This window comes from Gracilinanus agilis, chromosome 5 (genome assembly GCF_016433145.1).
Source record: "Gracilinanus agilis isolate LMUSP501 chromosome 5, AgileGrace, whole genome shotgun sequence".
Classification (NCBI taxonomy): domain Eukaryota; kingdom Metazoa; phylum Chordata; class Mammalia; order Didelphimorphia; family Didelphidae; genus Gracilinanus; species Gracilinanus agilis.
The window spans coordinates 115,298,547-115,323,499 of NC_058134.1; the positions used below are offsets into that span (position 1 = coordinate 115,298,547).

General features: G+C 35.5%; 1 protein-coding gene across 1 annotated transcript in view; it reads left to right on the forward strand.

Annotated features, from left to right (window-relative positions):
• The window catches only part of MTPN (myotrophin), a 66,015-nt gene extending 44,324 nt beyond the window's left edge, over positions 1-21,691 (forward strand). Inside the window, exon 4 of the mRNA XM_044677299.1 lies at positions 18,383-21,691. Coding sequence (XP_044533234.1) covers positions 18,383-18,469 — 87 coding nt within the window. The 3' untranslated portion in view covers positions 18,470-21,691. The remainder of the gene's footprint in view (positions 1-18,382) is intronic.
• Positions 21,692-24,953: the final 3,262 nt, after the last annotated feature.

Consider the following 24,953-nt stretch of genomic DNA (forward strand, 5'->3'; position numbering starts at 1 on the left):
GTTATGTAGTGAAATGGTTTTATAGATGTGGTCTTACATGGTTGCTCTTAAGGAATTCAGTTGTTGTATTTTTTTATGATCAATAATAAACGAATTCCTTCAACATAGTCAAAGTCTTGCTTTCCCACTTCTCAGTAGCTATACAATAAAATATTTTAAACTGTAAGGGTTTTAGAATTGAAAGACAAGAAGACTTTGCTACCTAATTCTTGCTACCTTAAAAATAGGTATTTTTGCAAAGTTACATAAATGACATTTTAAAGAATAGATAAAGACATAGCAATTATCCAGTTGGGTGAGTTGGATGCTGGTGATAAATAGGATTTGAGTTACAGCCCTGAAATGTATTGTCTTTGTGTCCACTGGAAAATCTTAAAACATCTTTGAGCCTCATTATTACTGATATGTAAAAACTGAACAGTATTTATAGTGCTTAAGAGAGTTATTGTGAACATATTACTCCATAAATCTTAATAGTCTATATAAATGTAAATCTTATTTTTGGTAATAATTGTAATGAAGATTCTTTTACTTTAATGGTTCAAGTGCAAGGCTGATTTTCTGTTCTTACTAGGTGGTTTTTTTACTCTTTATCAACACTTCCCATGCTACCTGTAAAAATTAGTACAAGTGAAGTGATCGCTTTTGTTCACCAACATTTTGGTCAACAAATACTTAACCAAAATCCTAAACTAAAATTTATCAGGAGATATTATAACTTTTTGTGATAGGATGGAAGCATCAGTGTCTGGGAAGTCTCTTTCTTACAGATTCTGCTACCCACATCCTGGCTGGCCCTGTTTCTCTTGCCTCTTCTTCATACCTTGACCTATATCCAGCATATTCAGAATATAAACCCCTTGAGGATGGTGACTTATATTTTTATGTTTTCTCAGCACCTAAGACAGTTCCTGGTCCATAAAAGAAATGTCATGTTTATTGATTTATTATATGACCACACAATTTACATAAACTGGTAGTGGCAATGTTGCTGAAGTATTTCTATATACTCAGTTACTTGGTTATATCAGCATTCCCAAGTTTAAAAGATTTATTTTTATTGGTTTGCCTGAGAGTAATTAGGATAAAATTGATTTGATTAGAAAAGAGTCTTAGAATTTAATACATAGCTTATTTAGCTTCTTCTTTGAAAAAGCAAAATATACAAGAGTTCCACTACTTTTGTAAACAAGGGCATTTTCATGTTATTTGGGGAAAAATGGATGTCATTCCGAAAGGGTAAGGTTGTCAAAATTTTTGTGTATTTGGATGTTGTCATAGAGAACCTTTCTTGGAATCAGTAAGACCTGGGTTTTATTTTTGACACATAATACCTTTATGGGCACACACGCACACACACACACACACACACACACACACACCGATAAATCACTTGACACCCCCACTACCCCAGACAACTCTAATACTATTAACTTACAGAGAATATGTTGAGGGTATTTCCTCACTAGGGTTTCCTTATACCCATGAAATATAGTCCAGTCAAGGGGGGGGGGGGATAAATCCTGAAAACAGAATAGATTCATGATCACAACTAATCCTTGCTTTCTTATTCTGTACAATTCTCATTCCCTTTTGTAAATCATGAGTTGATAACCTGTCATACAAATAGCACCTTCTTGATAATTTAGTATTTGGGGGATGCCAGTGCAATACTTAGATTATCTGTTGTAATGTCTGTCTCTCACTACATAATTAAGCCAACGTGCTTTTCCAGTTAGACTACTCCATACACTATTTTTTATGCTTCAACCTCATTGGTTAATAGTAGGCTACAACCTACTTAAATCTATTACATAGCTTTCTGTTGTTCTTTGCATCTCCTTCATTCACTTTTGATCCTGAGATTATGATGGTCTGTGATTCATACTCCTAAATCATCATCTCAAGAATATTGGTGTTCAAAAGATGAACTTTTGCCAGAAACAAGCAGTTTGGGATTGTTGAAAGCATTTAATAATTTCTGAGACCCAGAAGCCTATTCATTTCTATAAAAACCAATTGTCTACCTATGTTAAGTACTGAGAATACAAAAACAGGCAAAGACAGTCCCTGCCCTCAAGAAGATAATAATCTAATAAGGCAACATGCAAACAAATATATACAAAGCAAGCTATATATAGGATTCATAAGAAATAATTAACAAGAAAGGCACTCGAATTAAAAGGAGTCAGAAAAAGAGAGGATTATTAATTTGGGGCTCCCAGGAAGCTTGGGCAGTCAGTTGTTGGAGCAGAGGAGGGACAGGATTCCAGGTATGAGGGCCAGCCAGAGAAAATGCCTGGAGCCAAGAGATGGGAGGGCCTTGTTCCTGGAATAATTGGGAGGTCAGTGTCATGGGAATGAACAATATAAGACTGGAAAAGTAGGAGGGAAGTAGGTTATGAAAGATTTCTTAAGATTTGATATGATCTCTGTACAATACTATTTTTCATACATGTAAATGAGTAAGCATAACTGCCTTTGATCAGCTAAACTAAGTGTGAAAGCTTCAATTCTATGACTAAGAGGAAAAGAAAAAAACTACATGTGTTTCTGCTGTCTCCTTTTTTTGTGAGACAACATATTGTAGTAGGGAAATGCAGGACTTGGAGTCAGAAGACCTAGGTTCAAATGTTAACTAAATTTCAGTGTCTTCTTATTAACTCTGTGATCACATAAAAGCTCTGTTTGGCACTTATAGCCTTCATAGCCTGACTCTGACTTAAGTTTTCTGGCCTCCTTACCCATTCCTCCCCTTATTGATAATCTGGTTCAGCCAGACTGGCTTTCTGTGCCTTACACATGACACTTCAACTCCCACCTCTGTGCCTTTGCACTGACTGGCTAATACACTCCCTTCTTTACTCCAATCATTAGTTTTTTTCAGAACAAAGTTCAAATCCCACCTTCTACATAAAGCCTTTTCTGAGTCCCTTCCTCTCTCTCTCCACCTACTCCAACCCCTGCTGGTTAGCTAGTGGTTGTTTTTGCACATACCTGTATATATTCATGTGGTTACCATCAGCTATATTGTAAACTCCTCAAGGGCAGAGCCCAATTTCACTTTTTTTTTTTTGGACTTAACATATAGTAGGTACCTTTTGTTTGTTAGCTAATGATTGGCTTTGTGACCACAGACAAAAGTCTTAACCTTTCTGAGATTGAGTTTCCTCATCTGTAAAATGGGGATAATATACTGCCTACCCTCAAGGTCATTGTGAGCAGTATTGTGAAAACCTTAAAACACTATATAAATATGGGTTATCAGAAACTCCTTAGCTATAGTAAAAAGAAAAAAAAATAGAAGACATAGAGATGCTTTTTCTAATAATTCAAAAACAGGAGGAGGAGGCAGTATTAAATAATAATTAAAATGCTACTGTGGTTGATACACAGTCCTTAAAAATGAACCCAGCACCTCATCTTTTAGATAAGGTTCAATAATAATAATAAGTCCAATTAATTAGAGCCAACATAGGTAGCATTGGAGCAAATATAAACCATGACTTATCCTCTGCCTGTCCCACATTTTTCATTGTTCTAGGTCTGTTCCAGTTCTTCCTGTTTCCTACCTAATGTCTCAAACTAGAATGAAATTACTGATAACTATTAGGATGTGTGAACCGGGGCTTCTGTGAGACAGGCTTCAAGGAGGGAAAATTTTCCTTTCAAGGAGAGAAATAAAAGAGAATGGAGGCAAATTGCTGGCCTCTTCATCTCTTTCCTCCAAGCCAAGTACCTGTTCTACCATTTCAAACAAATTGAAATTACTTCTCTTTAAACATGGTTTCCCAGTCAGTCCAAAGGACTTAACACAGCTATATTGTAAAAAAACATTTACCTCTCCCATTCTCCTTGAACCAGGACCCCAAGGCCTATCAGCATTAGATTGAATCTTGTACCAATTTCTAAGGAGACAAAAATGAATGCCTTCCATTTGTACCCTCCTGTTTCCTCTAGATCAGTGATTCCCAAAGTGGGTGCTGCTGCCCCCTGGTGGGCACTGCAGGCATCCAGCGGGGCAGTGATGGCCACAGGTGCATTTATGTTTCCTATTAATTGCTATTAAATTTTTTTTAATTAATTTCCAGGGGGCTAAATAATATTTTTTTCTGGAAAGGGGGTGGTAGGCCAAAAAAGTTTGGGAACCACTGCTCTAGATCCAGGCTGCCTGGCTTCTTCAAATTATGAGAGTAGGTAATTATTTTTTAAATGAGGGCAACTCCATACTAAACATGAATATGTATGAGCTTCTTTATTAGTACTGTTCCAAGATTTTCATTACCATCTTTTTAAAGAATTACATATAAAGATACTGTTTTATTATGGCACTTTTCATTTCCTCTGCTTTCTTCATAAAAAAAAGGGTGGGTACTCAAGAAAAAATAGTATTTTTTGTTCATTTAAAGAATTAATCTAACTTTTTAGTTTCAGGTATTATGAATGTACTTCTATTTTAAGAAAGAAAATAATTGAAGTTTGGAGAACTTGGGTTCAAAATCTTGCATCTTTGATTTGAAACAAATTCAAATTATCAACTTTGGGCAAGTTACTTAAGGCCTTGGTTTATTCTAAAAAACAGGGGAATTGGATGATCTGTAAGATTCCTTCTAACTAATAAATCTATGCTCCTATAATGTTAAATAATTTTTGCTATCAGCCATTTCTAATTATTGTTTGTATAGCTTTATTTACCTCCTCTAAAGGAGTTATATTAAATTTCTGCCTTTCTGTAGAATGAAATGTAGCTGCCTTCAGCTTTCCCTTTCCCTCATACTTTCCTGGTTTACCCTCTAAATGAAGGAAAATAATAAAGAATTATTATCGGCACGCTTTTTTTTGCAAATGAAAGAAATTGAACTCCAGAATTTGTGTTCCTTCAGTTATGAGTAAAATATGAAACCAGCAAGAGGTTCTAAGTGTCATAGTTCTCAGATTGATAGGAGAAGCATATTTCAAATCAGCATGCATTACAAGAAGAAAGAGTCTAAGCAGTCATTTGGCTCTTTAGTTTCTTCTTAAAAGGTAAATTTCTTTATAAAACTTTGCTTTTAATTTTAGAAGCTATTAATTTTATTTTTAGCTATTATTGACATATAACTAAAGTAGTGCATGAATGCAAAATTGAATTTCCCTATCTCTTTGCTAATAATCTTTAAATTCATTTCCTAATGAAGTAAGTATTCCTCTTTGATTTCCTTCCATCAGAACATACATGATCAGAAGAGATTTGAGGGCTACCTCATTCAAAAAAGGGAGTAGTATATAACATGCCTCAGAAATGACCAGAAATTGGAGAAGCTTGTCTTATCTACTAAAATTTTGTATTTAGTCATACTTTTGAGAAAACAATTACATTAAGATGAGTTTTTATCCTCTCTAAAACAATTTACAAGGTCAATATTGGTTTGCAGTTCTGTATATATTAACAGCAGTAGTTTTTGTTATTGCACAGTAGTTTCAGTCTTGTCAGACTCTTCATGACTCCACTTGGAGTTTTCTTGTTAAAGATACTAGAGTGGTTTGCCATTTCCTTTTCTGGCTCATTTTACAGATGAGGAAACTGAGACAAACAGGATTAAGTGACTTGCCCAGGGTTAACACAGCTAAGTGTCCAAAGCCAGCTTGAACTCAGGTCTTCCTGACTGCAGGCATGGCCCTTTATCCATTGTTCCACCTCTCTGTCCCAAAGGCAATAGTAATAACATGTTAATTACTTCATTTCTTTATAACTCTATGCCCTCTTTTTTATGCATGCTAATTTCCTTTCTTTGTGACCCCGAATACTTTTCCATTTGGTCATTTTTGTTCCTCTAGCTGTTTTGCTTATTATTGATCTTTTCCCTCATTTATATACCAGTGAGCTTTTTTTTTTTTTGGGGGGGGGGGAGGATGAGGGACTGAGGGGATACAAAATGTGAATTTTAAAAGTTTGTACTTCTTGTGAAGATGATTGAACTTTCCTTACTAAGTCTCTGACATGCCAAATATAGTACCTATCCATAGTTGGAAGAATTCTTCCCTTGCAACTTTTATATCATGTAAGATCTCATGTTCTTAAGTTCTCAGTGTTTTGTCTTCATAAGAATTTTTATGGGAAGAGCCTAGCCCCATTTTTCTAGATCAAGGATTTTAACCTTTCTTACTGTCCTTTGACAGGGTGGTGAAGCCTAGACCCTTCCCAACGTGTTTTTAAATGCATAAAATGTGTGAAGGCAAAAAAACATATCTCACCTTCCTTTAAGCTAGGACACGTCTGTTAAAGATCCCATATAATTCTAAATGTAAAATCCTATGACTCTCCAAATCATTTGCATCTTAATTTGTCAAGATATGCTGTCCAACGTGGAATTGACTGTCCATGGACTCCAGAAATTTAGGTCAGTGTGAGTGGCCAAAAACCAGCCATGGACCTGATTTATGCAAATACCAGGCCAGATGGTGTCCCTTTTCCTTCCTCTGACCTGAGTTTACTTGACTCTAATTTGCTTAGTTGACATATGGTTTAAAGTTCTGGCCCTTCCTGAAAAGCTTCCATATGTTATATAGTTTATTAACATATGCTGAGATGCAAATCTACAGAATTCTAATGATAACCTATAATAATTTTATATATCAGTTATGCATATACCATTTCTTTTAAAATTATTATTTTTTATACTCTCAGCCTTTCCTTTAGTGAAGTTTCTCTTAATTTTTTTTCCTGGACAAACTCTAATATCTGATATTCGGAGAACATTCCATTTTGGTGACAACAAAGGCTTTCAACCTAAAGCTATTTATTTATTTTAGAGGGGAGCAGAATGTTAGATTTTGATCTCTTTGAAATTTGTATGGCAAAATTGAATTCAGCTTTCTCAAAATTGAATTATTGCAAAGATTAACTTGTTATTGAATGCCCCTTCTACTAATACCACCATGGGGTCACTGAGAAATTGATTGTGTTCTTACAGAAAGCTTAACTACTAGAATATAGCTCAACTACTAACTTCATTAGCTTGGAAGAAAGTCAAGGTTGTGAACAGAAATTTAGAAACTTAGTAGAATCACAAATGTATTTTTGGTGTCTTAGGGAATAGAACACTGGGCCTAGAGTCAGGAAGTTCAAATCCAGACTTATGCACTTACCAGCTGTATAACCCTAGACACGTCAGTTACCTTCCATCTGTCTTAGCTTCCTCATCTGAAAAATGAACATATTAATTGCATCTACAGCTCAGGATTGTTGTGAAGATCAAATGAGATAATTAAAGCACTTAATACAGTATCGGGCATGTAGCAATTCTATATAAACATTAATTATAGTTTATTATGGGGAAAACCAGGGGAGTTAACTCAAATAATATTTGTGGGCTCAGTGGGGTGGATAGGAGACAGGAAGGGACAATGGGTAAGACTTTACAAGCCAGGGAACCAGGTTTAACTATAAGGGAATGACCATTGACAGAAATGGCAGTTAAGCCTGACTAACTGTCACTCTGCCCCACCCAGCCCAGAATAACCTCAAAGTGTTAATACATTCAATGAGGACTTTAAAGTACTAGAAAACACACAGGGAAACAGTTTAATTGTAATATGAGGGGATAGGAGAGGGGGTTAGGTGAAACTATATCTAACTGCCCAGGACTGGAGTCAAAAAGGGTAAGATCCTTAGCCAATCTGGCTTCTGCCAGGTTTTGACAGCTTGGCTAAAGACCTGAGGAAGAGGGCTTGAATTTGGGGTCTCACAACTGTTCCAGAGATGTTTTCAGGATCAAGAACCAACTCCTCCACAGCCACTGATCCAAAGTAACCAGTAGGGAGAGATGTCTGCAAACTGTCCACCAGATCACAGGCCACTTCCCTACTCAGAGTTGACTTGCAGGATTGAGGTCTTCTGCCTTTTCAACCTTCACCACTCTCCAAGATCCCAGGTCAAAAGGAACTGCAGATTGCACTTCTGCTCTGAACCCCTCATAGCTCAGCAGCCTGTCTTTTGCTCAGCACTCTTCTCCCTACCCACTGCATTCTATTCAGAATGTCCATGACTTCCAGCAAAGGCTTTCCCTAACATGCTTACACAAATCTGCTTTTAAACTTTTACAGCCTATAGCTATTACAAGTCATTATAAAATAAATTCCGTAAAAACTTATTTTAAAAGTGAATAAGTAAATATAAATTGCATACTTATGTTTATTATTATATATGTCCTAAGTATGTGTAAATATTAAAATTCAGCTGCTTATGTGATGTTATACTTACCTCTTGTGCTAACAAATTACTACCCGACTGTAGTAGACAAAAAAGCAAAAGAATATAAAGCATAAAGATACTAGTAAGAAAATTCAATAGATATTTATATAAACTTTAGCCAATATAACTCACACAGAACACTATAATTTATGGAGCATTTTTATATATTATTTCATTAAATCTCTATAATAACCTTATGAGATAGTGTATTGACATTAGAGACTTCAAGAAATATTTGTGATACTCAGGTATCATAAAATTATTAAACATAGCTAGGACTTGAACCCAGGTCATCTTATTCCAGATCACTGCTCTATCTCTAAAAGATAAAAGTGCAACATAGAAATGTCTACAACTAAAATATATTTCACAGAATCACAATATGGGATTCAAATACTAGCCCATATCTGACCAAGGCACCCCTATACAGCATGTCCAACCAAGTAACAATTTAACCATCATTTAAAAGACTGCAAATAAGGAGTAACTTACTATTTTTATGGGCAGTCCACCACACTAAGAAATGTTTTTCCTTCCTTGAACCCAGACCTGCCTTTCTAATTTCTATTCACTACAGCCCTTCAGAGATTTAATTACATCCCTCATGTCCCTACTAAGTCTTTTCTTCTCCAATCTAAACAGCTTCAGTTTCTTCAACCTCCAGTTTCCTTTCTAATTGATCAACTGATTTTGGTGATGTCAAGCATATCACTGACCCTACCAAAATATGATACCCAGAACTTAAACACAACATAATATTTTCATAAAATTAAAAAGCTTTTGCACAAATAATCAATACAATTATGATTTTAAATGAGGTTGTTAACTGGAGGGGAAATAAAATCTTTTTAAAAGAAAGGAAAGAGGGCAGCAGGGTGGCTCAATGGATTGAGAGTCAGACTTAAAAGGGGGAGCTCCTCGGTTCAAATCTGTCTTCAGATTCTTTCTAACTGTATAACCCTGGGCAAGTCATTTAACCCCCATTGCTTACTGCTCTTCTGTCTTGGAGTTTGGCACACCCAGGTGGTGGGTTAACAGGGGGACAGGAAGTTCTCTCTCTTGGACACACAGAGCCAGACTGGAAGTCAGAAGATTCTGAACATTCCGTGGGAGGTGTACAGCCATTGGCTGTGGACTGAAAATTCCCAGCCAGTGGTGAGCTACTCAGAACTGCTTACCTCCCACCCCAGTTCATTGATAAAATCTCTGTGTGAAGCCAATATACTACCAAGGCTGGAATAGTCCCAGAGAATACACAGTTTTGATTAAAAATAATAATAAAAGAAAAGGAAAGCAATCTGCCACAAAATATACACCCACATGTGCGCACACCAGATATATAGCAAAACTAACTCCTTTGTTCATGACAATATACCTTTCAATACAACCTAAGAATAAATTTTCTTTTTTTTTGCCTGCCATTTTGTATTGTTGACTCATTGAGATTATATAGTTATCTAAAACATCCCAATCTTTTTTCACATACATTACTACCCAGCCTTACTTTCTGTATCTTATGCTTAAAACACTGTTATTTTTTAAAAAGCCCAAATGTAATGTAGTACTTTCCATTTATCGCCATCAAATTTCATCTTCCTCAAAGTCTTGCTTCATTGGTTCAGCAGTAAAGTGGTGGTGGCAGTGAGCTTGGTTTCTCAGAAGTTATAGCAATAGAATACAAGCTCCGGCCACTTATTATGCTAGAAAGATTTCTTCTTTGGTCCCTCAGAAAATACCGTGTCCTCTTTCTAAGCACCAACCTAGCTAAATATGAAAACCCAACATATTGGTTATTTGGTGGTTGACTGTGGCAACAAAGAAACATAAAAAATGGGTCATCTGGCCTGAGTAATATCTGTCAAGTTCTTCATTGATGTTAGAAATGGAGAGGAGAGGTGCTAAGACTCAAACAATTTCTAGTCCATCTATAAACATTAGTTTAACAGCTAATAGTCTAAATAGGAGATCTTAATCTAATGACCAATAAGAAGACACACTACTGGAAGAACTAGAGAAAAGTGATTGTCATCTCTTTGAGAACATAACTATAAAAACTATTATACATATAAGGGAATATTTTACACTTGAATAGATAAGATAGATTAAGTAACTTGGCCAGGTCTCACAGAGCTAGTAAGTTTCCCAGGCTAGATTTAAACTCAGATCTTTCCAACTCCCGGCTGAGTGCTCTGTCTCCTGTGTCACTTCCAGTACTTAATGAAACTTTTGACTGTTGAGTGGTACATTCTAACAAGAGACCCACCTATAAGACTGGAACTATGACTTAATTCATTACTCTCAGCTTTACTGTACTCTTGGATTAAAACCTCAAATACCTGTGCTTCATTTAATGTTGAATGAAGCAATAGCTTTTGTAATTGGATTTTGTAGCACAGTGTAATTTTAATTTGAACATATTGTTGAGAAGAGTGGTAATTATAGATAAGTTCTATTGAGTGATCAAATGATTAGCAACAGAGATTTTCTAGATTCAGAAGTTCATTTATTTTAACATACATCTTATATAGAATTCAGTGCCATCTTAATCTAATTTCTATGAGTTATATATAGTACAGTAGGCATAAGTGGATTTTTCCTTAAAATTAAAGAAGCAACCACCTAAAGTCATCTGCAAATATTACATGTATTGGGGATAAGCTAGTATTCTCGGTAATATCAAGAGTGAATCAAGGATGCCTATTATCACCGATATTCAATTATATACTGGAAATGTTAGCAATAATAAGAGAAGAAAAAGAAATTGAAAGAATCATTATAGGCAATGAGGTAATAAAACTCCTTTTTTGAAAGACAATATTGGAAAATCCTAGAGATCCAACTAAAAAAAGTTAATTAAAACAATTTTAGCAAAGCAGCAGGATATAAAATAAATCCACATAAGTTGCCAAGATAGTTATATAAGCTCACCAACAAAGCCTGCAAGAAGAGATATTTCATTTAAAATAACCATAGAGGGGGCAGCAGGGTGGCTCAGTGGGTAGAGAGCCAGGCCTAGAGACTGAATACTTCCTACCTTTGCGACCCTGGGCAAATCATTTAACCTCTATTACCTAACCCTTAATGCTCTTCTGCCTTTGAACCAATTCATAGTATTGATTCTAAGATGGAATGTTAAATAAGAGATTTAAAAATAAATAACCATAGACAATTAAAAATACCTGGGAGAATTCCTGTCAAGATAAACCCAGGAACTATATGAACATAATTATAAGAAGTTTTTTATACAAATAAATGTCAGATTTAAATAATTGTTCACTGGTGGGCCAAGCCAATATAAAAAAATGGTCATTCTACCTAAACTAATCTTATTCATACAATGCTGCCCAAATTTAATTACCAAAAACAGTATCTTACCAAGCTAGAAAAAAATAATAAAATTCATTTGAAATAACAAAAGGTCAATAATACCAAAAGTATTGATGGAAAAAATGTAAAGGAAAGAAATCTAGCAGTTCTAAATCTTAAACTAACTGTATTATGGTTGTTATTCAGTCATTCAGTATTGTCTGACTCTTCTTAACCCCATGGGCCATACTTATCCATGGGATTTTCTTGTCAAGGATACTGTAGTAGTTTGGCTTTTTTTTCTTCAACAGATCCTTTTGTTAAACAGTCAGAGGCTAGACTTGCCCAGAGTCACACAGCTAGTAAGTGTCTGGGATTGGATTTAAACTAATGAAAATGAATCTTTCTGATTCTAAGGCTCTATCCACTGGGCCACCTCACTATCAATTATCAAAACTATATGTTCCTGGCTAAGAAGTAGGATGTTAGATCACTGGATTAGAGTAGATATACAATACATAGTCAATTATTATAATAACCTTGTGTTTGATAAATGTAAAGATTTAAGCTTTGGGCATAAGAATTCACTATCTTAAAAAAATTATTGGGAAAACTGGAAAGCAGTCTGGCAGAAACTAGTTTAGACCAGTGATGGGAAAACTTTTTAAAGTGGGGGCCAAAGGAAAGGAAATGCTCATCTGTCAGTCTGTTTCTAAGGCAACTCTTTCAAAGTTTCATTGTATTGTATCCTACTCATTGTATTTGTCACATTAGGAATGTCATGCTGCCAGATAGAACATTTCAGGGGGCCGCATGTGGCCCATCGCTGGTTTATTGTTACCTTAAACCATTTACCAAGATACTATAAAAGTGGATATATGACCTAGACATAAAGAAATATATATATGTAAATTAAGGGAACATGGAACATATTATCTATCAAATTTGTTGATAGAAGAAGAATTTTGAACAATAGATAGCATTGTGAGCTATAACTTGGATAATTTTGATTTCATTAAATTTTAGAAGTTTTGTGCAAATAAATCCAATGTGGCCAAGAAAATTGAGACAAGGCAGGAGAGTTATACTAGTTTTTCAGATAAACGTTTCATATCTTAAATGTATAGGGAACTTTGTCAAATTTATAAGATTATGAGTTATTCCCCAGTTGATAAATGGTCAAAGGATATAACTAGACCTTTTTTTTTATTTTTTTATTTTAAACCCTTAACTTCTGTGTATTGACTTGTAGGTGGAAGAGTGGTAAGGGTAGGCAATGGGGGTCAAGTGACTTGCCCAGGGTCACACAGCTGGGAAGTGTCTGAGGCCTAAATAGACCGTTTTTGAAAGAAATCAAAGGAATATATAACTTTATGGAAAAATATTCTAAATCACTATTGATTAGAGAAATGCAATGGTTAGAGAGATGAGTTTTCATTCATCAAACTCAAGTTGACTTTAATGTTTATTTCTTATAAAGTATATGCTCCTAATAGAGATAACCTAAAATCCCTTAAAAAACTACAATATGGAAATTAAGAATAGTTCATATTATACTGCAAATCATCAATAGCATGCGAATTAAGATTTTTAAAGGTTATATGTTTTAAGTTCAAACGAGTTTATCCATAAGTCCCTGATAGATACAAATTGCTGTGTGAGGTGCTTAAGCACAAAAATGAAGAACAATACATTGTGCCCTCAAGAGCCTTTAGTCTTCTCTAAGTATATTTGACATGTAGACAACAAAGTATGACAGTAAAATGCAGTAGGAGCAAAGAAGAGATCCAGACAAACTGTTGGATGAATATTTGAGGGAAAGAATTCCTTTGGTGTAGGTACTCTTCAGTCAAAGAAGACATCAGTTAAGTGACCAAAAATAAAATACTAAGAACAAGTTCTATTGATGGGAACGATAAGGACCATACATAATACCAGTTAATAAATATAAAATTCTGGATTTGTTCTTAATTTACTAATAACTTGTTTTCCATAAACTACAGAAAACTGAAAAACCAGTTACATCAAAAACCAAAACTGTCTTTCATATTTGATGTCTTAAGTAAGTTTTTTTGTATGTTGATTAAGACTGAAGTTCTATACCATATATTTGAAAAATATTAGCACAGGTCCATAAAAGTGCTAAGTATGTACTTAACCAGAATATCTTACCTTAATAGTTAATATTAAAATACTGATTGACCTACCAGAATGAGTTGACTGTGGAATAGATAGCTAAAAAGTTTAATCAAATAGCATGTTTGATGAATATTATTTAAGCTTGACCAAGTATTAGAGAACATTAGCAGAAAGTATGAAAGGTTCAATTTGCATATAATTGGGTACAGTTAATTAATGGTAAGTTGCTATTTTTTAACAATAGCTGACTCTTCCAATTGCTTATTAAGCAACTCCCAGTCAAAAACAGTAAATAATATCAACATAAAAGGAGAATATCCGTTGCCTTATTTATTTGCTTATTTTGTAGAACATGTATAACTCATCTAATGATTAAACTCTTAAGTAGCTGAGAACAAGATTAAAAAGAAACATTGCTAGGACACAGTCTTGTATGATTGAACTGAAGTTCTATATCATATATAAAATTTTAGAGTTAAAAGAAATTTTTAATTAAATTATCTGATACAACTCAATCATTTCAAAAATGGGAAAACAAAGTCTCAGAATAATTTAGTGATTTACTAAACAGGTAGATAATAGCAATCAGGACAGATTTAGAGTCCCCTGACTGCTAGTATTCTCACACTAACCCATACTACCTATATTGAAATTGAATCCCATGTCATGATAAGCAAGGGCGCCATAATATGTACTCATCAAACCTATCTTAGTCTTATAAACTTTTTTTAAATGGCATTTGAATGATGTGAAAAGAGTAGATAAATTTATTATTTTGAAGTCACAGATACCAAGTGGATTAAGAGCCAAGCTTAAAGATAGAAGGATCTGGGTTCAAATCCAGAATCAGACACTTCCTAGCTATGTGACCTGGGTAAGTCACTTAATTCCAATTGCCAGCCCTAACCACTCTTCTGCCTTGGAAGCAATACTTAGTACCCTTCTAAGACAGAAGGTGAGGTGTTTTTGTTTTTGTTTTTGTTTTTTTTAAATCACCTAGTCCATAGTCAGGAAATAACCGGTGGTCCAGGGTGACAAGAACATAGGGCACATGAAGCTTACTTGTTTCTATTCCTGAATCTCAGAAAGTCATACTATTTTTAATACCAAAGGACTGCCACACTTTTCTCATATTAACTAATTTAAAGAGAAGATGTTACTAATATTAATTTTCTCTAAAGAACCTCTATTCACATTGCCTAGAACATAAGGGAAAGTGTGCCCAGCCATTATTCATCTCCTGAAAGCTTTAACTTTTATCCTTAACTTATACCTGTCCTTTAATGTTTTGCTTTTTGTTTTTCTGTTCTACAAGTTTAAGGCTGAACAACTATTTGAACTAATAGTTACTTTTTCCTTAGGAAACTACAGTTTTGCCTGAAATACTAGTTTCATACTAAAATTATAAATAATATCTATCATCTTTGACAAATATTTAAACTGAAAAGGACTAGACTGAAAGGAAATGTGACATTTTATGTTAGATTATTGGATTTCAAATACTTGATTACGTATGATGATAATGATTTTTAATTTGTTGTAAATCTTCCCTTCATGCATGGGACCTACCTGTTTTATTTCAGATACATGCTTTCCTTTCTCATAGAATCCTTTAATCTCTATAATACTGTAAGAGGGAGATTTTAGGTTTTTATAGATATATATTTAAAGTGTGGCTGCCAGGAATCAACAATTCAGATTGACTCTGTAATTAAATTAGACCCAAGTCAGCACTGGGTTTAAGGTAGTTTATTTACAATTAGGAGGGTAAAAGGTAGGGAAATAGAGTGAGGAGGAGGCTAGTCCAGGCCTGCAGAGGCCTGGACGGAGAGAGAAGGTTAAAAGGCTAAAATAAATGAGGCTACAAGCCACAAGGCCTAGCAACCAGATAGGCCGGAGCCTACTTAAAGGTAGAGTTTGGAAACGCCAAGGTAGGCCCAAGGAAGTCAGCCTAACTTACCCTCGTGACCATTCAGAATAGAAGCTGCCTGAGGTCTCCACAGAGATCCTTCAGTGCCAAGTTCAAGGCGGGAACTCCCTCCACAGGAAGTAACCAACATACTTAACTCTTGTCACTTCCCATGGGTCCACCTCTAATTCAAGTGGACAAATGGCAGCCTCTACACTGTTTTGGACTGCCCAAAGGGCAGTCCCTTGTTCTTGATTTGTTACTTATTGTCACGTGTGGGTAACCCATCTCCCCTCCCCACTAAGGGAGGTGGGGATGACCTCATCTCTATGCCTAGGTTAAGTAGAGTTTTGACTATGAATGGGCTAGAGCTAATTCTATTTACACAATACCAAAAAAAACTTCCTGACAATCTACATCTTAACACTTAATCTACATTTATATTGTTCATCAAGTAATTAGTTTACTACTTTGATTTTTAAATAGCTCAAACATGGAATGATTGTTATTAACACACTGGACAGGATATCAAAACATTTTCCAAACAACTAAACTCTTGGCCCCTAGGCCTCTTCTCCTATTTTATCTTTCGGTCTTAGTGTGTGAAGTACCTTATGGGTACCTTTTTTCCAGCATGAGTAAGTCAATAAAGGGCTTGTCCAAAATGCCTCAAGTTTAATTGTTGTCTAATAGTTTCTTACAAATGCATCTTAGTTCCTCAACTAGACTTCAACTAGACTGATTCCCTAAGGGCAGAGATTATAATCCCCTATGGTATCTAGGAACACTCTCATAATCATTAAATTTATAGATTAAGTGTTAAGTAGATTAAGCTTCTCTTTAGTATTTGAAATCTGTTGTGATCTTCCAACTTGAGGCTTTACCTTGACAACTCCTGCCACCTCCACCTCTACCAAATTCTTTGGTGGAAACTTTGCTATATATGTCAAGATTAGGAAATGCTAAACTTCAACTACTCAGAGCTGCCAAAATAGCAGTCTCTCTCCAATGTTGGAATTTCCTAAAAACAAAGAAAGGTTTTATAGGCCAACATTTGTCTCCTTTCTTGATTCACATTGTATATGATAATAATGTGTTGTTTTTCTGGCCCAGTGAATTCTCAGTACAACAAATACTTTAGGTTCTAATCACATAACAACCATTTGTGTTGGAAGCTAACTGTACTTTGATTATAGATGAAGGGTTTGTAACTTGGATTGGGGTGGGGGGGTGGGAGAGAATCAATATTTTCACTAACCTCTAACTGAAATTTAACATTTCTTTCCATTATTTAAAAAACATTGTTTTTGAAAAGGTTCTTAGGTTTCACCTTATTGCCTAAGGAGCCTGTAATGCAAATTATAGGTAGACTATTAAAAAAGTCTTTTCATCCTTAATGTTGCAAGAATACTGTACATTTATCATTTTAAAAACAAAAAGTGATACATTTGCATACTGGTCATTAAACATAACATTTTTCTCTCATGGGCCCCCTTTTAGCAGTTTGGTGAAACCTATCAGAATAATACTATTAAATGGATAAAATAATGTACAAAGGAAACCTATTATATATTGAAATACAGCCTTATCAAAATAGTTTTTAAAAGGTACACATCCCAAGTTTAAAACTTCCAAATTAAGGCAAGAGGTTTAGGAAAAAGGTAAAGAATTTAGGAAATAAAACTGAGCTTACACAAAGTGGTACCAGAAGGAGACAATCTGGTGTTGGAGATACCATGAACAAGAACTCTGGGCTTAGGGCCATACAGAGAACCAGGATAATGAAAATATTATTACGGGCACCACAAGGTTACCTGTCACAGTGTTAACTGTGAACCAAGAGAAGTTAAACCGATATGCTTCATGGAGATGAGAGGCTGATGAATACACATTTGTGTGTGTTCATGTGCACACCCAGGTACGATGCCCATATAGTCCGTGTGACATCTCAGCATTACATAGAGATTTCTTCCTCAGCTCTTAACATGTTTAGAGTAATGTAGAGGTCCATCTGAGAAATTGGAAAGGAAAGAGAATATTCTCTACAACCTATAACATATTGTTTTAAGCCTATATTTTTATCAAGTAAAATGAGCAATATCATTCATCATCCTAAGAAAATTCATCTTGTTTTATATCCTAGCTGTGGATTTAATGTGTGTGTTCATTATGTGTTATATGCAGTATCACTTTCCAGTCTTAGAAAAGAAAAAGCTATAAATAAATAACTGGATCTTCTTTCAAGTTTATTCCTTTGTAATAGCAAATCATATTTCTATTCTCCTATTAATTACAGATGCTTTGGGAAGAGGCTGTTTGTATAAAATATAACGCACTACATACACAGTAGTAATAGTAAAAGAAAATTACTTGTAGACAACAGCTTTGCCTGTCTCGGTGCCAACTGCTACTTTCTTATGTAGCCTGTATTATGAAAACATTTGATGAATAAGAAAACAGTCCTCTCCTATCTAATCTATGACCTCCCAACCTAGTTTAATTCCTAGATTTCTTTGTGATGGTTTGTTCTTAAGAACTATCTCACAGAACTATGCTATCTTACTGAAATCATATATTTTGACCTGGAAGGTACTCAGAAATCATCTTGTCTACTCTCTCATTTTTTTGTGAGGACAGTTAAGGAATTTATAATTGCCATTAATTCACCTAAACTAAGTAATCCTATTGTAACAGCCTTTCTTCTCCATTGAAAAATAATCTCACTTTTCCACTAAAAATTAGCTTTTAGTAATAACAGCTCTCTTCTTTCTTTTCTTTCTCTCTCTCTTTTACAGGGTGCTGATAAAACTGTGAAAGGCCCAGATGGACTAACTGCCTTTGAAGCCACTGACAACCAGGCAATCAAAGCTCTTCTTCAGTGATGGCTGGATGGACTGATCCATATGGAAGAATGCCTCTCCCGTGGCCTCACACTGCTGCCTGTCTGTCTGTCACTCTCTATCTGCCAGCTTCTTCAGCTAAATACTTTAAGAGAGGTGAGGGGAGAGAGAAATTCATAATAAATCAGACTACCAGAAAAACTATTTTTTAGAGAGTAAATCCATATGATCAGGACTTTATTGGGATTCCTGATCATGTCACTCTCTCATGTTTCTAATAAAATTCAGCTCATGCCCTGTGGAGGGGCAAAAACAAAATATACTGTTTAACATTCAACCTGTGCAGCTCCCTAACTAGTTCTATTAATTAGATTGTGTCGAAAGGTCTGATTATATAAAGGCCTACTTCTATATATTTTGTAGCCCTAACTGTGGAAGCAGTGGTGGCTACCATGTTGTAAACTTAGGGTGCTGAGATAAGCAATTAGCTATAGCCCTCTGCCTTAAGATTGCACTGTAATGGGGATTTCCTGGCCTGGTTAAGAGTGTTGCCTATGGTTGGTGACCAAATCTTTCCTCAGTAACTTTGATTTAAACAAAGGCTCGGTTCAGATGAGGAAGGGCATATACCCCTAAGTAGCTGGATGACTGGACTTTGAATTTCTCTTCCCTTTCCATGTGGGTTTCATGTGTCCTTAAATAAAACTGACCAGTCTTATTTATAAAATCTTTGATTTGAGGGTCTGAGGAGAAATAGCATTCCAATATATTCATTTTCTCCTCCAGTTTGAGAAATGTGTATTATGTATGAAACACTTTCAAACTCTTCTAGCAGTGAGCGGGGATTTAAAAGTAGAATCATAGCCATAAGTTTGTTAGTATTATACAAAAAGGAAACATGTTTCCTGGTAGCTGAAGGTTTTCTTCTACTTATTTCTACTTGGAATTTTTCTTTGAAATTAATTTTATTTGAAGAATCAAGGAACATAACTTAAATACCATCCCTACATTGAATGTTGATACTTATGGAATGAGATTACTTATTGTACCATGCTAGGGTGGGGTTTAAGATTTGGGTAAATTTGATTTGATCAAGTCTCCTCGAACATAATTTGTTACCAAAAATCTCTTTTAAGTTTTTGCTGGACAAGTGGCAACCCACATTGTAGTTTCCTATTTTAAAATCATGTATCACAAAGAGTATGATACACTTTAAAAATGATTCTGTACATTTAGAATAAGTACTCAATTACAGTGTTTTTATAACTTGAAGAAAATATTGTACACATTACATATTTGTTTCATGAGCATTATGGCAAAATAAAGTATGAATACCTAATTTTAATATCTCGCATTTAAATAATGACAAAAATCAGAAGTGTGCACTAAATAGAAACATCCAGATAAGTATAATTTACTAATAAATGTTAGATTTTTTTTTTCATCTAAGTTACACGATTTTGAATGTACCTCAGATTCTTTTTTAAAGGCTTTGCATTCAGATTGTGGAATGGGAACAATTTAATGAAGATTTTTATACATAGTGCAGCATCCTTCCAGAGAATTAAATTATTACTAAGAACAACCAGCCTGGCCAATACCAAATCATATTAAACAGTTGCTGATTGGTTAAGTGTAGTGGGTTTTTTTAATTCAAGGTTCCTTCCTCCTCCCTAAGTGACTCCACCCCCTTCCTACTTCCACACCCAGTCCAACCCCATGATTTCTCTTATTCTGAGAAGCCAATCACTGAATAATTATTTTTAAATGACAAGTATATTTGGATAGTTTTGCCATCTTAATACAGCCTTTTTATATTTAATGAACATTTATTAATCAGGGCTGGCCTACATCACTGAACTAAAATGGTGGTGCCTCTATTAAAATGTAGGGCACTGGGTCCATTTTAGTTCCGCTAAAGTAGTACAGTGTGTGTGTGGGTTTGGGTTCTATTAGCATAATTCTATTTAAAGGCTTAGAACTTACCCTTTACAGAGTTTCCCCTTTACCTTTCAAAGTGTTTCATTGTAGTTGACTATTGCAGTACAATGTGCTTTGTACTCCTTTCCCAGGCCTTCTGATTTCCTCAGTCATTGTGGTATATAAAACTATTTGATGCTTTGTACAAGTTAACCTGTTTCTTGTAATTCAGTAAAGGCAGTTTTGCCTTTCCACCTTCCCCTTTACCATCTTGTAAGCAAACCCCATCATCGTGAAGAGCTCCCTTGCTAAGACAACACAGTGTTGTAAATAAACTGTACTGACCAACTGAGATGGTTTGGGGTTTCTTTTTACTTTTACTTCTTAAATAACTGCATTATTTATAATGTATCTCTGAACTACTTTGGCAGAGAAATTGACAACAACTTAACATTAATTTTTGGGGGTAAAAAAAAAAAGCTAAAACTATCTTCTTTTTTTGCACTACATGAATCAGCAAAAGGTCAAATTAATATTTTTATCCTCTTAATGTAAAATTAAGCATCTCAGAAAGATATCTTGCATTTTCTTGAGTTTTCTATTCTTTCATTTCCTATTCTGGTCTCAAGTAATAATGTACAGGTGGCTTACTTTTGCCTCACACCAGCACATCAGTGAAGTGTCAAATTACAACCGCCACACCTAGACAGATTGCTATGGACTTGGAAATTCAGACAGTCCCATCCTTTTCCTTTACACACCCATATATTTCTTCTATGCACAGCACACTTTCCTAAATTCTAGTTGTTCACAAAGGACAGGTAGATAGAATATGTGGAAGCTGCTGACAAGTAGGCCATTCATTCTTTATTGTTTTCACCAAACCATGGTTAGATTTAAAGACCTATAAATATTTACTGAGTTTTACATCCTCTGCACCCTCTACTTTGTTATAATACGTTTGAATCTTAAATTGAGCTGCTACCTTCTCCCATGCAATATTGTCCGCATGAGTGTCTATTAGAAGAAGCTGGTGAGAGTGCACTCCCACATAAGCAATTGCAGTGTTTTGCATGCTAAATAAGTAAATAAATGAAGCTGTCCTAATTCTATTTTGTAAATGGAGGAACAATCATATCTTTCTAAACAGTAATAAAATAAAAATTTAAAGAACTAGTGCTTTTGTGCATTTTGATATATCTGAGTTCATTTTTCCACAATGTAATTCTTTTGACAGTTAGGTTTCTCATATTATCCTAGTTCATAAACATCAGAATGCTAAATAATACTGTGTTTAAGTTTTGTGTTGCAAGAACAAATGGAATAAACTTGAATTGTGCTACAGTTGGAGAAATCTGGAGTTTTATTTTTTGCTCTTGAGTCCCTTTTCACCTACCTTTCCTTGATGTGTCTGCAAATACATCAAAACCTTGATTATATAGCAAAACTTTGATTAACTTGAACCTTACACTTAATCAGAATTTTTCAAACGTGCATGGGGGAGGTGGTGTTCCAGGTTTTTGTTTATTTTTTTTGAGAAAAAAACATTTTTCTAAAGTGTATCTTATTCAGTACAGATTTGTCCAGTTCTTCTGCATCAGTACTTAAGATTATGAACTAGTGACCCTGAAGAACATAGAAAGACTCTTATTATGTCCATTATGCTAATACATCTTAGGAAATTTTTTTTAACAGAAATGAATTTTGACAACCAACAGTGGTTAATCCCCAAAGCATTCCATGAACTCACATTTATAGCACTTATTCTAGTCTTTTGACTTATCAGCATCATAAATGTGTACTGAGCATCCACACTCCATTTGGTGTTAAATAATGACATTTGTCATTAAACACTGACTGGAACTACAGAACTTAATAAGGTTTTGTGAAAAATACCAAATTTGGCTTTCGAATAACCTCAATATTATGTTGAAGAACTTCATATACAATCTCAAATCATAGAAGAGACCTTAGACATGATGTAAGCCAAAGATAGTCAAGCACAGAATTGAAAGAAGGTGTGACACGTGAAAGCAAAAAGAGCAGTGTCAGTGGATTGTAGGGTATGTTGAGAAGTTGAAAGGGGCTTCCAAAGCCAAGCAGGATTTCATATTTTATCTTGGAAGTAAAAGAGACCCACTAGAGGAAGGATGGACTGGAGGAGCAGGGAGACCAACGATGTCTATTGCAATCATCAGTGTCAAAGAAGAGGACATGCATCTAAGAAATGTTTGGAAGATTTAAAAGACATGCTTACGGGGCAGCACAGCAGATAGCTAGATCTGGAGTTGGGAAGACTTGGGTTCAAATCAGGCCTCAGACACTACCTAACAGTGACCAAGGACACTTAAACCCAATTACCTAGCCCTTGCCACTTGTTTGCTTTAGAATCGATATCCAGACAGAAGGTAAGGGTTATTAAAAAAAAAAAAAAGACGTGACAACAGATGTGTAGTGAGTGCAAGAAGGAGACAAGGATGACATCTGTTGGCCCAAGTGGCAGAGAGGAAGTGCCTTTGACAGTAATGGGAAAGTTGGGAAGAGTTTAAGGGAAAGATGATTATTTTAGACATAGATTTAGGATGACTGGGATATCCAGTTCAAGATGCCTAATAGTAATGAGAGACGAGATCAGGACTAGATGAATAGGATCTAAAAATCATCTGTACAGAGATAATGATTCAATATGTTAGTGAATAAGATCAGCAAGTAAAATAGTACAGAGAGAAAGGAAAGGCCAAGTAAAGTCCTTGAGGAATGCCCACGGTTAGTGGATGTTCCCAAGGAACCCAAGTGAAGGTCTAGCAAAAGAAACCCAAAAGTGGCAAAACAGGTAGGGGAACCAGATTCAATTAGAATACAGGGAAGAGGATTTTTGCAAAGGGTCTGGACATGCAGATACTTTTCAGGCAGCTTGGCACACGCATGGAACTGTATGGGCTCCTGTTCCAGAATGGAAGGGACGCTTGGATTCCAAAGAAGTCCATTGACGTCTGGACACCTGGGAGAGCAGAGGCTGACTTCCTGTGGCCATTTTGGTATCGAGCTACAGGAGGAAGTTGAAGTTCCCAACTCAACTTGGAGGTTCCTAATAATCAAAAAGCCTTCAGTGATCCTGATTCTGTGACTTGGTTCCCATCTCAATCATCTGTTGTGTGTGAGCTGCGAGGACCCGATCTATCTATCCTAAACCGAGCCAGACCAACTGGGCTCCGGCCTTTGGGCCTCTAGCCAACCTATCTGACAAAACTACTGTTCTGTTTTATTGTGGGCCAACTTGTCAGGACTGGCCAGCTAGATACATTTTAGGTAGATAGAGAGAGTAGTGAGTGTAGCCCAATTTATTGGGACCAAAGAGACCTTTGCAGGTCCGGGTAGGGAGAGGAGTTAAGAAATACCAGAGCTAGCACGTCCATCTCCCTGGTCCACTTACCCATCCTGTGTTTTGTACAATAAACCAAATTCTGCTGTGGTCTGTACCCCAAAGAGATAATAAAGGAAAAGACTTGTACAAAAATATTTATTAGCCACGCTCTTTGTGGTGGCAAAAAAATTGGAAAATGAGGGGGTGTCTGTTGATTGGGGAATGGCTGAACAAATTGTGGTATATGCTGGTGATGGAATACTATTGCGCTCAAAGGAATAATAAACTGGAGGAATTCCATGTGAACTGGAAAGACCTCCAGGAACTGATGCAGAGCGAAAGGAGCAGAGCCAGAAGAACATTTTTTCAGAGGCTGATACACTGTGGTACAATCGAACATAATGGACTTCTCTACTAGCAGCAATGCAGTGATCCAGAGCAAGGCTGAGGGACTTATGAGAAAGAAAAGTAGCCACATTAAGAGGAAGAACTGTGGGAGGAGAAACACAGATGAAAAACAACTGCTTGAACACATGGGCTGATGGGGATATGATTGGGGATGTAGAGTCTAAACAATCACTGTAGTACAAATATCAATAATATGAAAATAGGTCTGGATCAATGGCACATGTAAAACCCAGTGGAATTGCTACATTGGCTACAGGAGCGGGGTGGGGAAAGGAAGGGAAAGAACATGAATCATGTAACCATGGAAGGATTTTCTTAATTAAAAAAAAAAGAAAGGGCCATTCCCTCTAATACCAAAATGAACTAAAACAAATGTTTCATGAATTAAATGCACTTCACAGAAACAAAGGTGTAATAACTATCTGTGAAGGCTTTTTGTTTGTTTTGGTGTTTGTGGGACCAAGTAACCTCATTAAATATGAGAGATCAAGTAGCTTTAAGTAAAAAGTTAATCTATTTTTTGAATGCATAAACCTAATAAAATTATTCTAGAAGCTGGGATCTATAAAGAAACTATGTAAACATACTTAAAAATTATTTGTGGGGGCAGCTAAGTGGTTCAGTGGATTGAGGTTGGGAGACCCTGAGTTAAAATCTGACCTCAGAAACTTCTTAATTGAGTTGACCCTGGACAAGTTACTTAACCCTACTGCTCTTCTGCCTTGAAACCAATACACAATATTGATTCTAAGATGGAAGATTAGGGTTTTTTTTAAAAAGCCATTTCTGATCATTTTGTAATTCTAACACTTTTTAATCTGAAAATTCCTAGAT